The sequence below is a fragment of the Apis mellifera genome, linkage group LG13 (assembly GCF_003254395.2).
Source record: "Apis mellifera strain DH4 linkage group LG13, Amel_HAv3.1, whole genome shotgun sequence".
Taxonomy (NCBI): Eukaryota; Metazoa; Arthropoda; class Insecta; order Hymenoptera; family Apidae; genus Apis; species Apis mellifera.
In genome coordinates this window covers 1,003,530-1,016,558 of record NC_037650.1, presented here as the reverse complement: position 1 = coordinate 1,016,558, position 13,029 = coordinate 1,003,530, and the positions used below count along the sequence as shown (strand labels likewise).

The 13,029-nt window shown below is 24.3% G+C and overlaps 1 protein-coding gene and 1 pseudogene across 1 annotated transcript; both read right to left on the bottom strand.

The window, feature by feature from the left end:
• The window catches only part of LOC100577892, a 21,064-nt pseudogene extending 15,990 nt beyond the window's left edge, over positions 1-5,074 (bottom strand).
• On the bottom strand, positions 3,280-13,026 carry LOC102653858. Its single transcript, XM_026444786.1, has 9 exons — positions 12,776-13,026; positions 11,593-11,709; positions 11,399-11,516; positions 10,844-11,105; positions 9,896-10,012; positions 9,716-9,806; positions 8,527-8,681; positions 8,266-8,459; positions 3,280-3,356 (listed from the first exon to the last, which is right to left on the bottom strand). The coding sequence occupies exons 1-9, from the start codon at positions 12,914-12,916 to the stop codon at positions 3,280-3,282; spliced, it is 1,272 nt and encodes a 423-aa protein (XP_026300571.1). The 5' UTR covers positions 12,917-13,026.
• Between the last annotated feature and the right edge of the window lie 3 nt (positions 13,027-13,029).

Below are 13,029 nucleotides of genomic sequence, written 5' to 3'. Positions count from 1 at the left end.
TAATTAAAAAAATGTAATTGACTCCTTTTTCAATCCGGTTACATTTTAACTACTATCACTTTATTTATGTATCTTTATAATTTATTAATGAAGTTATTTTCATTCATGGTTTTGACCATATATATGTATATGAACTTTTTTTATATTTTAATGTCTATCTTTCAAAGATGTTTCATATTTTCACAAATATTTTTACAGAATAATATATAAAATAATATTCAAATAATATATAGAAAAAATGACAAAAAAGAGTAGAATAAAAGTTATTTGTCCAAGACTGTTTTCGAGAAAATGTTGAAAATGTAAAATGGTCAATTTTTGATTGAACATAAATGAACTATTAATAAAAAATTATTATATGAAAATAAGCAAAAAATAGAATCAAATTTTATTATTTAAATTTTTATTTTCATAAAATCAAAATTGAATATACAATCAAGAAGTATATAATTTGTCCATTCATGATTTCTAAAATTGATTTCGCATTTTCAAATATTAATTTAATATATATTATACATTAATTTAACCGAAATAGAATTAATTCTATTCTATTTAATCTTATCTTCACATATAGAATCCTCCTTAAAATTTGATTTAACTTGAAATTACAAATGAAAAAATTTTATTTTATATTTTTGACATATTTTTGATATTATTTTTTCATAATTATTCTATGTCCACTTATACATGTAATTCGACCGGAACCTGTATAATAATTAATATACGTATATATAAGATTCATAAAATTGAAAGTGAGAATATCGGTTAATTGAAGATTCCAAATTTTCTCTTCTAAAAATTGGCCAATCACAAAACGCCTAGCTGATCAATGATGGTAGCATTATCTACTACTAAAATGCATAATACATGAAGAAATCCAAGTAATATAATCAACAAAAATGTGTTAATCAGCCATCTAATTAAACTAATTCCTAACCTAAGAAAAATTTTCTAAAACTAAGCTAAAAGTGATATCGACTTGGCTTTGGATATTGTTTTCCATTTTTGGTTCCTCTTTGACTATAAATATTATAAGATAAGTATCCTGTTAATAAGTTAATAATAAGTGTCCTATGGACTTGAAAAAACCCTTCACTAAATATCACCAAGCAAGTTGGACTTATCCCTCTTATGGAAATGGCTCAATGGCTGTTGGGTATGATCAAGTATCACCCAATCCATCCGATACAGATCGGTTTTCATCGCATCGGAATAAAATCTTTTAATTTCATATACTCACGTGAAGTTCCACGAATGAATTCCAACGTCCATCTTTATTCCTATCTAAATAAAATTCTGCTTGCCGCTTCTTTGAACTCGTGACTACATAGCTTTCATCGTCACATACTCAAGTTATCATTAATGGATTTTATCGGGTCTAATACTCCTCTTAGCAGAATTATGTCTGTTTTCTATACCAAAAAAAGCTAGTTTCTCCTCCGAGTACTAAGCCGATCGTTCAAATTCCAAGAGCAGATGCTTCGAACTAAAAGAGATTTTCCAGTGATCATTCTCTTGTATGCAATACACATACACATATATCATACTCACATATCCTCTTGGGCTGCAGCTAAGATCAGGTTTCAGAAGCTTGGATTTAATATAGATCCCTACGGGTAATCGTGGCGAGTTTGGAAACATTGCCATGTTTACTGAATCTCATTTGGTGCGTCTACTACCAAAAAATTCAATAAATTTCTCTTTGTTTCAAATAGCGGAAAATGTTCGGTTACGATAGCTCGAAAGCTCCTTTAATATCTAATAATCTGGCAAAGACATATTATGTTCGCCAGAAATCGCGTCCACTGTCAACTTGCTTCTCCAAAATCCAAACTGGTTCACGCTCGCGAATCATTGATCCGAAAACATTGACTGAAAATAGATTTGGTCGATACGATGCCGGATCTGATCCTTTTAATCAGCACCTTTTAATTAAATCCACAAATTCCTAGGAAGAAATTATAGCATAAGCAGACATTGAAGAGATCTCATAATTCTTTCTGGATTATGTCATATGAGATCTTGACAACTTCGATTTCAATCCTATCAAGATTCTTCTTATTCCTCGTGCAAAAGATCGCGTGTCATTATTGCTTTTCCAGCGTCATTGTAGTAGTAGATCATGAAATCAGCGGGATCAGAGAATCCAGCAGTCCGCGGACATACTTCTTCCACATTGATTGTTTTCTCTTCACCATCTCATCAACTCCTCGGTATAGCGATTATAGCTTTCGGTGCAATTTTTCTGCCATATAGCTTGTAGTCCAGAGATTGCTCTCAACAAAATTGTCAACAGAGCTATCTTGCTTGATTCTCTCAGTCGCCATTTTATATGCTCGTTAAAGGTTCAAATATATGGATCTTTTACTTTCTTTCGACGTTTTATTTCTTCTGAAATTTTGTTCACGACATTTTTCTTCGCAGGATCAGGGATTCCGTCCACCACGTTACCAATTTGATACACGCCCTCTTCGTCTTTATAGCATGGTTGCATATATCAATGATGTAACCTGTAGGGCAACTATTTTTCGGCCCAATCCATTTTGCTCAGGTGTACGCGACTTCGCAATTTCCGAAGTTTTTTCCAGTTTGCTGTCCTTATGTTATATAAATTGCGCCTCATGATTGCTTTACGGCGCCAAATATATGACGTTGTGGCCATTAATCGTCTATTCTTTCATGACAATCCCTAATTTCTTAGAGCACTAGAATTATATTGATTATCCGAACAGAAGATTGAGACCATATATGATTCGTTCAGTACCAATGCTAATTTGAGTATCTAATCGCTTACAATTCTAAAAGAGAGATTTCGCGTTCAAATCACTATAATTAATTCTTTTCCGGATAGAGCAGATACGAATCGCTTCATCTTCCGAGTATACGGAATATTGAAAATATATTATTAGCCAGATATTCGGTCGAAAGTTACATCCATGCACACATAATGGTTGTATAAATAGATCAGCTTCATAGTCATAACTATTGAATTCTACCACAATGTTAAACTTCTCATTATTTCTTACAGCAAAATGTTCTCCTCATCCAGATTCATAAGATCTCGAAAGTGACGCATTACGATTTTTTTATATTTAACTATCCATAATTCTTATTCATTTCTTAGCTTTCCATGAACCATAATCCGTTCTTAATAGGATTTGATTCAATGCGGTCACGTATGATGGATAGGCCTTGTTTATCACAACAGTGTCCGTAGATTTCTTTATTGCTTCGGCAATACTTAGCCGAAGCTGTGGCATTTATAACATTTCGTAGTCATTAGGTTCCGCGTTCTGTAGCAGCTTCAATTGATGTAAGTTTATCTTTCTTCATATTTCTGGTTTTCTTCGATGTCTCTAAAATGCAATTATATCGATTCTTATTTCTATTTCCTAATTTGAAAACCAACTTCATTTGCTGCCGGAACTTTTCCTTATTTTATTCTATGTTTTGCTCGATGAGATTCTCATTATTTTGTTTGATTTGGAAACATTATAAATTATGGGTTCTTGTTTGCTGCAATTTCAACAAATCCGCCTCCTTTAACTTCTGATTCCGAGGAACATCGCTAGATCGTTTTGTCTCAATGAGAATACCATTATCTTTAATCTTTTGATGGAACAATAATGATCATATTCGAAAAATCATTTAATGATATTCAGAATTGCGATTCCCGATCTCATGACTTGCATACGTTAAATTTTGACTGGCTACCATGATCAATTGCGATAATCTTTTCCACAGCTCTAAAATGTTTACTGTTGCGATCGTAAACTTTGTTGCAATGATTAGAAATTCTAAGTCCTAAATTCTCCTAGATTATTGCTATAAATAAGGCTTCGTTGAAATAATATCTGCAACTTTTCTGCTTTAGAAAGTTATGCTAATATGCTTGCTAACACTTTTGAAACATTGTTGTCCGAATCTGAAAAAAAGCTGAGAATTTCTTTATATGTATATTTTCAACCTTCGACTGTATTTAGATGATGGAGATATTCTCTGTTTTTTCCTCGTATTCCATTATTTTACTGGCAACTTTTTCGGAGCTCCCGTTATTCTTTTGCTAGATTTCCTTTTTGTTATCTCTGCATATCTGAAGACATCTTTTTTTTTTCAAAAAGTCCTCGGCCTCTCATATATCAAAAATTTTCGTAACAGATCTAGCAACTCTCAATATTTCCGTAAGAAAAGTTATTAAAAAAGAATTATTCGAGTATGAGTCAGCGATGAATTGCCGAACCCGGCGCTAAGCCAATCAACTGATTAGCTGAATCTCATAGCATATCAGATAATCAGCAACAAGACACAAGCGACAGTTTTACGAAATAGACACTTGGAGACGTTCCGATCGCCTAATCACTGACTCGGATCACTCACCAATTAGTGTCGAGTACATTAGAAAGTAGTACATAAAAGTGAACGTCTGGTAGCGCTATGATCGGACGGCGCTAAGTGACCAATATGGCCGTCTCTGAGCCACGTGTTCCTTGAAATTATTTGATCACTTGTGGGACCTATAATTCACTATAATTCAAATATAATAATTCACCAAACATTACCAACTTTTTACTAAACATGTTTTTTTTACCATTTTAAGGTCGCACTGTATCTTCGGTAGCATTAAAACTTTGAAGTTAAAATTCTCAAACATGGCATCACTTTCGGATTACTCTAGTATATTTTTTCGCGATTTTTCACTATCCATGAATTCGATTGCCATAAAACCGTAGTTACTAACACTTTTCCACTTTTATAATACGCTCGAATACCATCTGAATTAATTTCACTGAATTTACCACTTAAAATCAACTCGAAATACGGAGCTATGTAACCACGTGTCCACATTGTTCGAAAAGAAGGCAAGCTGAGGGGACATAGTAGTATAGTTTATAAAATAATAACTTATTTTCACAACATCATACAGTGCCACCTGTTTTCAATAAATATTTCAATAAAATTTTCGAATACATTGAATTTTGTATACTTATATATTATTCGTTGTACTATATTATCAGCGATTAGAATATCGGTGCGAGATCACCTTAATACGAGGTATTCCATGGTATCTCAGATAATATCTGAATTTCAAATAAAATTATTCAGTTTTTAAAGATCATGTTGATATCGTTCTTAGATAATTCTTCGATAACTTTTTTCTTATTTCTTTTATTTTATATATATATCACAAAATAAAAACTATAGATATAACTAACTTAGAATAATATTAAAAAAATTAAAAAAATTTTTAAATTGATAATTAAATTAAATTAAATTATGAATAATTAATGAGAATGAATAATATAATTATTATTATTATATATAATTATATATAAAATAGTAATTTATTATGAAATATATAAATATTATTAAAGAATACAGATACTGTTTATTAAAATATTTTTAATAAAAAATTTAAAGCTTAAAAAAGATTGAGTTCTTATTCTTTTTGTGATCATCCAATTCCTTCGTTTTCTATACTTATAATTAAATTATGTTCTAATGTACCTATTTTATATGTTTATTATTTATCTGTAATCAAAATTTTTTTAATCTCAAGAATTTTAAGAAATTTCGTAAATTTCCTATGTTCGTCATCAATTATGCATATCATTGTTTTTAATTGAAAAAATAAAAGAATAGATCAAAGACAAAAAAAAAACTATAATTTCTATTCCTTTTTTCTTTTTTTTTTATTTTTTGCTTTTTTCTTTTATACATTGACAATCTTAAGATAAAGATTATTGCTTATTTTTTTTGCTTCCTTTTATTTTTTTCTTTTTATTTTTTTTTTTTTTTGCATATGAGAATAAAGTAAAAGAATTATTTTTATTCTTCTTTTAATTTTTTTGTTATTTTTGTTATTTTTACCTTTCACTTAGAAGTTCCTAATATTTACGTAATATATTTAGATAAATATATTTAGATTATTATGCATAGATAAATAGGTTAATTAATTAATTTTTTATTCTTGTGCTAGAATTTTGTTTTAACATTTTTTTTTAAGAGTACATTTATGACTCTTGATTTTTTAAAACTTTTGTTTCTTGTGATGAATATTACACAATGCAAAAAATTGATATTTATATTTGCGATTACTTTTTAATAGATTTCCATCCAAAATAATTATTCATCGAAGTCATGGCAAATAATTTTTAAATATTCTGTACAATATTTTATTTAAATCTATAAATGAATCGTTGTATTAATTTAATCTACTTAATTATTAAAATTCATTGAAACAAATCAAAACTTTCATAAGATTTCGAATTACAAAAATTGAATTTGATTTTCTACATAAAATTACTTTCTTTAATTACTCTAATATATAAAAAAAAAATCATGCTTTAATTAATTCGAATTTACAGATCATTAAACGTATCAATGAATCAACTAACAAATATTTATTTCCATCTTATTGAATTCAATATTTCTTATTCTAATATAAGATTACAGAATTGAGAAAAAAAATAGACGAAACTAAATTCCATATATTAATAATTCAATATAATATATAATCAATATAATAACTCAATATCACGCAATATCACATATCTATAAAAAGTGCATATGTATTGTACATTGTTCTTTTTAATTATATTCTGAATAAATATAATTTAATTATATTATAAATTATTTTTTCTTATTTCTTTTTAAATATATTTACAAACAAATGAATCGAAATCAGAATAAAGCAATATTATCTTGATAATAGAACAAAAATTCTTGAGCTATTCGCTTTCACATTCTTGTATTTAATACACATAAACATAATATTCGATTTCTAACGCTCTCGATCAATGTTTAATGTTAAAAATATTATTTCGCATAATGTTAATATAATGATGTGCCATATCAAGTTCGAAATTTAATAAAATGATACATATACATTTTTAAAATATATATTTAAAAATTATATCTTCATATAAGAAAAATTACACAATTATAAATAGATATATATGATATTAATGGATATATATGAATTTTTTTAATTTTAGATTCTGCCTTCCAAATGAATTTCATATTTTCGTAATCATTCTATAAATATAGAATCGAATAATATATATAGCTGATTAAGATTAATTTTTTATGAAAAAAATAAGAAAAAAAAAGAAAAGAAAATCTTTTTGTACAAGACTTTGTTTTTAAGAAAATTAGTTTGAAAATATTTTAAATACAAATGAAATTGATTAATTTTTAACTGGATACAAATGAATTTTCGAGAAAAGAAATATTCTATAAAAATAAATGAAAAATATACAATCAAATTTTATTATTTAAATCCTTATTTTTTGAAAAATCAATACAAAATTAATACAATATAATCAAGAAGTTGTATAAAATTGATTTTTATTCATATTTAGGAATTAATTTTAAACGAAATAAAATTAATTCTATATTTTTTACTTATTTTCACATGTAGAGTAACTTGCCATTTATAAATTCATTCATATTACATCAGAAATTGATCAATTTCATTTGTATTTAAAAAGAAAAGTTTTGAAGCCTCATTATCTTAGAATTCAATCAAATCTTAGAATTTTTTAACTAAGAAAAATAAATAAATAAAAAATATAATTTAAATTATGAATTGTTCAGAATTTTTATAAAAGATTAATTTCATTAAAAAAATTTTCAATCTCAACACGCAAAAAAATCAAATACACGATTAATCATCAATCATTTAAACAAAATAATTTCATAAGTATGCAAAAAAATGATATATAAATAATAATGAAATAAAAGAAAAATCTGCAGAATTTGAAAAACTGCAATATTATGTTATTATATTATATTATATTATATTAAAAATAATGTCTTTTCTTATTACATTTGTTTGTACTTTTGATTATTATATATTTAGTTATTATTATATTGAGGCTACAAGTATCGATATATTAAAATTAATTTAATGCTATAATATAAATATGATACAATTAATTTGATACAAATATTTAAGAACAATATCAAAATGTTTATTTTCTTTTTAGATTAAGAAATGTGCGGAATAAATATTGCACTTATTCTAGATTAATTACAACAATGCCAAATGATTAACAAATAATATAAATTAGTTGACAATTTAAGAAAATATTAATAAAATATTTGATCGAGCAAATATTAATAAGAAAAATAAACAAAATAAGGAACAAATATTAACAAAAAGTATAGAGCAATAGCAATTTATTTCTATGCCAACATGTCTAACATGAAATCATTGATTCTATTGTATTGAATATATCATAGTAAAATATGAAAATGACGTACTTAATATCTGAAATGCAGCAATTTTTATTAAAATGATCATATACTTATTTAAATAAATTACCTTTGAAAATCCTGTATAGCATGGAATGAACACGCCTAAAATGTGAAACGTACATGATGTTGAGCTACGTATCATGATCAGCAATAAAATTTTTTGTACTTTTAACGGTACGAAATACCATGCAGAAATATATCTGTCCAATGAATAGTAATATTTTTTTATTGTTAATGCAATTAATTTCACTAATAAAAAATTTAAACTTACATTTATTCAGCAATTCCTGACTATTATCTATAAGTATTTGATTATTATAATTACATAAGAACGTAATTATCAATTGTGCCATTAAAATCATAAAAGAAATAAAAATTTCTAATTGATCCTTCTCCTTCCTAGCAATAATCGCATTTACAAGCTGTAAAATATTAAAAAATATACATATATAAATGCATTCAAGATATCTATTTCTAAGTTAGTTATACACTTATTATAATTCGAAAATTTTCTTTCACAATAAATTCAAAAAATTCACGAATGTCACATAGAAGACTAATACATTCATTAAAATGCAATTATCTTCTAATTATGCATTATTAAAAAGAAGTGTTTCATAAAATTTGTTGTAATACAAGAAACCATCTTATGATGATCACTAGATTTGTCTAAGTGGAAATGTTTTTAAGATCAGAAGATAATTTTCGATTCTTTAAATAATTATATAAATAACTATGTCCTTTTTTAACCAGAATTTATTTCTAGCTATGAATTCATTGATCTATTTATGCTGGTCTTTGAAAATTATTCGAAATTAATTAAAAATTGCTTAAATTTTGTTATATATATAGCTAGAAAACTTTTTTTATTAGCAAAATAAATCATTAACATGATGAATTATATGATTTAGAGAAAAATCGAATATTCCTGATTATATAAAAATACTTATATAAAAATATATATAAAAAATAATTATATAAATAATTCTTTATATAATAAATTATATAAATAATCTTTCAAATTATTTGTGATATGATGCATTTTAAGAACACAGTTATCATTCAAAAATAAAATAATTGAATCGATATGCAAAATCTCTTCTAAAAATATTTGAGAATAATATCTACGCAATTAAAGATGTTGAATAATCTTCAGAAACTATAACTTATTTAATGTACTCAGAATTAGATGTAATTCTCACTGAATAAAAATATATAATTTTATATAAAAAAATAAGATTACATCGAAATCTCGAAAAAATCTCCATGTAAACAAATTTAATGTCTTTTTAAAAACATAACAGGTTTCGTACAAAATATTTGTTTAAAATGCATAGTTTAAAAAATAATTATGTGAACAAATTAAATTAGGATACTCATATCATGCATATTATGTGAGATTTTTAACATTTGTAAATTCATTTATTATTATCATGTAATAAAAAAAAGTGCTTACTCGATATAGACTTATCCCTATTGAAATCACGCACAAAAGAGAAGATAGCAAAAACTGCATTCCCGAATTATTTATCATGACATTGATGAATCTTCCATTGCAACATAAAATTCCGAAATAAAATTGATGTAAGAATTTGTGAGATGATATAATGATGTAATCATATTTTAATTTACCAACCCGATAGTTTGATTATGAATATCCACTGCGCGATAAAGTTCTGTGAGTTTCGTATCAATTTGTTTCGATGAGAGATTAAACATAGTCAAATATGTAACAATTTTTTGTATTCGATAGCTAAAAACATAAAACACTTGTAGATAAACATTACTTAAAATTTTTATAATTTATCGTTTATTCTGTCCAATGCTAGCCTACAGACAAAAAAAGTCAATCAAGGTATTAGTACATCTTTTAATTGTTTTTCTTTTTTTAAATTTGATTTAATAATCTTAGTTTTTTTTTTAAAAAATTGAGCGGAATAATTTAGATGATGATTATAAAAAAACTTGTAAAAATTTTAATTCATCAAAGAAAATACTGAAGAATTTTCTTTTCAATTTTTATTTAAGCATTTAATAAAAATATATCAAATAAAGATTATATTTATTGCATTTAATTCAATTATATACTTCAAAAGTCCCAAAATCGCAAGAATTGATCGATAAGTCTGTGGCAAAGCTTAAATAAATTGATTTCTGATGTTTCAAGCAATTTATTTCTTTATGAAAATTTTCGTATCGACGTTTTAAACAAATTGTTAATAAAAAAAACCATATTTGAGCATATTTCGTTAGTATCTAACAAATAAAAAATTTGAAATAAAAATTTATGCAAAAAAAAGTATGTAATAATCTCACAATCGAATTTTGATAAAACCGATGTAACTGATATTAATGTATGTTAATTAATTAAATAATATTAATGTATGTTACCTTATATATAATAATGTCGTATATAAAGTATAAGAAAAATATAATAATTTAAATAATGTTATTATAAATTTATGCAATCGCACCTTAATTGTAATATAATAAATATTATAATTCATATTGAAATAATTATAAATATATTTGTTAATTATTAATTTCGCAATAAATATCATGAGAAGAATATAAATTTACTTACATAATAATTTTAAACAATATACTTGCGTGAAAACAGTATAGTCCAAATATTGATTCCGTACATGCTAAAGATAATGATCCAAATATTCCAACAAACATAAAATTCAAGCTTAGAATATCAAGATACATCGTGCGATTGTAAGGAAATATTGTAATATAATGAATAATACGTATACGAGTTCTGTTTAAAGGCATTATGAAATCTAATGTCATGGGATACAATATGAATATAATAGAAAGTGCAGCAATTCCATAAATTATCCCTAAAATTTGAAAATATCATTTAGTTAATGTTTAAATTTAAATAAAAAAGAATCATTCGTAATAAAAAAAAACAATTTTGCAAAAAATAAAATAAAAGTAAAGAGATTACACATATTTTATAAATTATATATACAAAAAGATATAAATATATAATAAAGATATAAAGATAAAAATTTAAATATAATATAAATAATAAATATATAATTATTTTGAAATATTTTGGAATATTTAAATGATTGCAATGACAATAGTATTAATAAATTGATGTCAAAGTAATTAACATATTTCTTACAGAAAAAAATATTCATCATATGACAGGAATCATTAATATATTTCTTTCGTATTTTTATTTCTGTGGAATCTTGTATTATATTTCCTCCCATACGCATATGATGAAATAAAAGTTTTATCTATATCAAAATAAAATAACATATAAAAATATTTTTTTATAAAGATTAATTAAAAATAATTTTAATTTTTACTTACCATAGAAAAAAATATTACACAGCTTACATATCTTACTAAAATTATAGTAAGTGGAAAAATCAAAGATAATATTAAAATACAATTTCGTAATGTAATTTCAGAACTTAATGATACAACCTAAAAATAAATTCTGCTTATGAACCAAGTAGTATTAAATATCTAAATTTTTTTTATTAATATGATATTTTTGAATAGATTATATTATTTTTTAATACATTATCATCATCATTATTTAATCGGTATTTCAAAATTTGTTACAATTTAAATTAGAACAAAAATAAAAATAAAAAACAAAAATAAAACCATATATAAAAACAAAAAAATAAATAGATGAAAAGAAAAAAATAAATTTTAATTCCAATATTTCTTATATATATATATATATATATATATATATATAGAATCTAGCCAAATAAAGTAAAAAAAGTAAAAAAAGAAAATAGAAAAAATTTCTTTGTTTGAGCCTTTGTTTTTCAGGAAATTATATTTCAATATTTTTTAAATGAAATTTTCAAATTCAATTTTTATAGTGAAATTTGTTAAAGTGAAATTGACTTATTTTCGATTAGATATAAATAAATTGTGAAGTAAAATCATTCTGTATGTAAAAATATGCAAAAAAATATAAAACAAAATTTTATTGTTTAAGTTCTATTTTTTTTTAAAAAATTGCTGAATATATGTAGATCCAGATGTTGCATAATCGATAAATTTTAAAATTTATTTTTCTCGAAAATTAATTATATTTTTAAAATAATAATATTATTTCGTCTATATATATGCTATTCAACCGAGCCCTATATATTTAATATTATAAAAACTTGTATTACAAATAAATATAAAATAACAAAATGTATTTATTTGTATTAATGCTATAAAATCATATTATAAAATATTTATTTATCGTTTAAATTAAGATATATAATATAATATAGGTATCAACATTATTATTCTATAACACAAAGAAAGATATAAGAAATACATAAAAAAAGAAAATATAATATAAATATAATATATATGTACATATAGTATGTATGTAAACAAAATATATTAATAAATACATATTTTTATTTTGAAGAAGAAATGCTAATAAACATGCTATAATAAACAAACAATATTTTATAAATCATTTGATTAGAATTATAATCAAATTTTACAAAGAAAAATCATAATTTTTTATTACCTGAAATATTATGTTACCAAGAAAGAATATCAGTAGCCATAATCTTTGAATCCACACATAGATCGAGTTATTATATGGCCACAATCCTACAATTTTCAACATTGTACGATAGGTACAATAGCGTTTATCGAATATGTCCATTTTCCTAGTTAGATATTGACTGCATAAACTTTGATAGATTGCATCGACTGTATAGAATTTGAATAATCATTTGAGTATAACTCGGCTTAATAAATTATTTACGCAATTGTTTT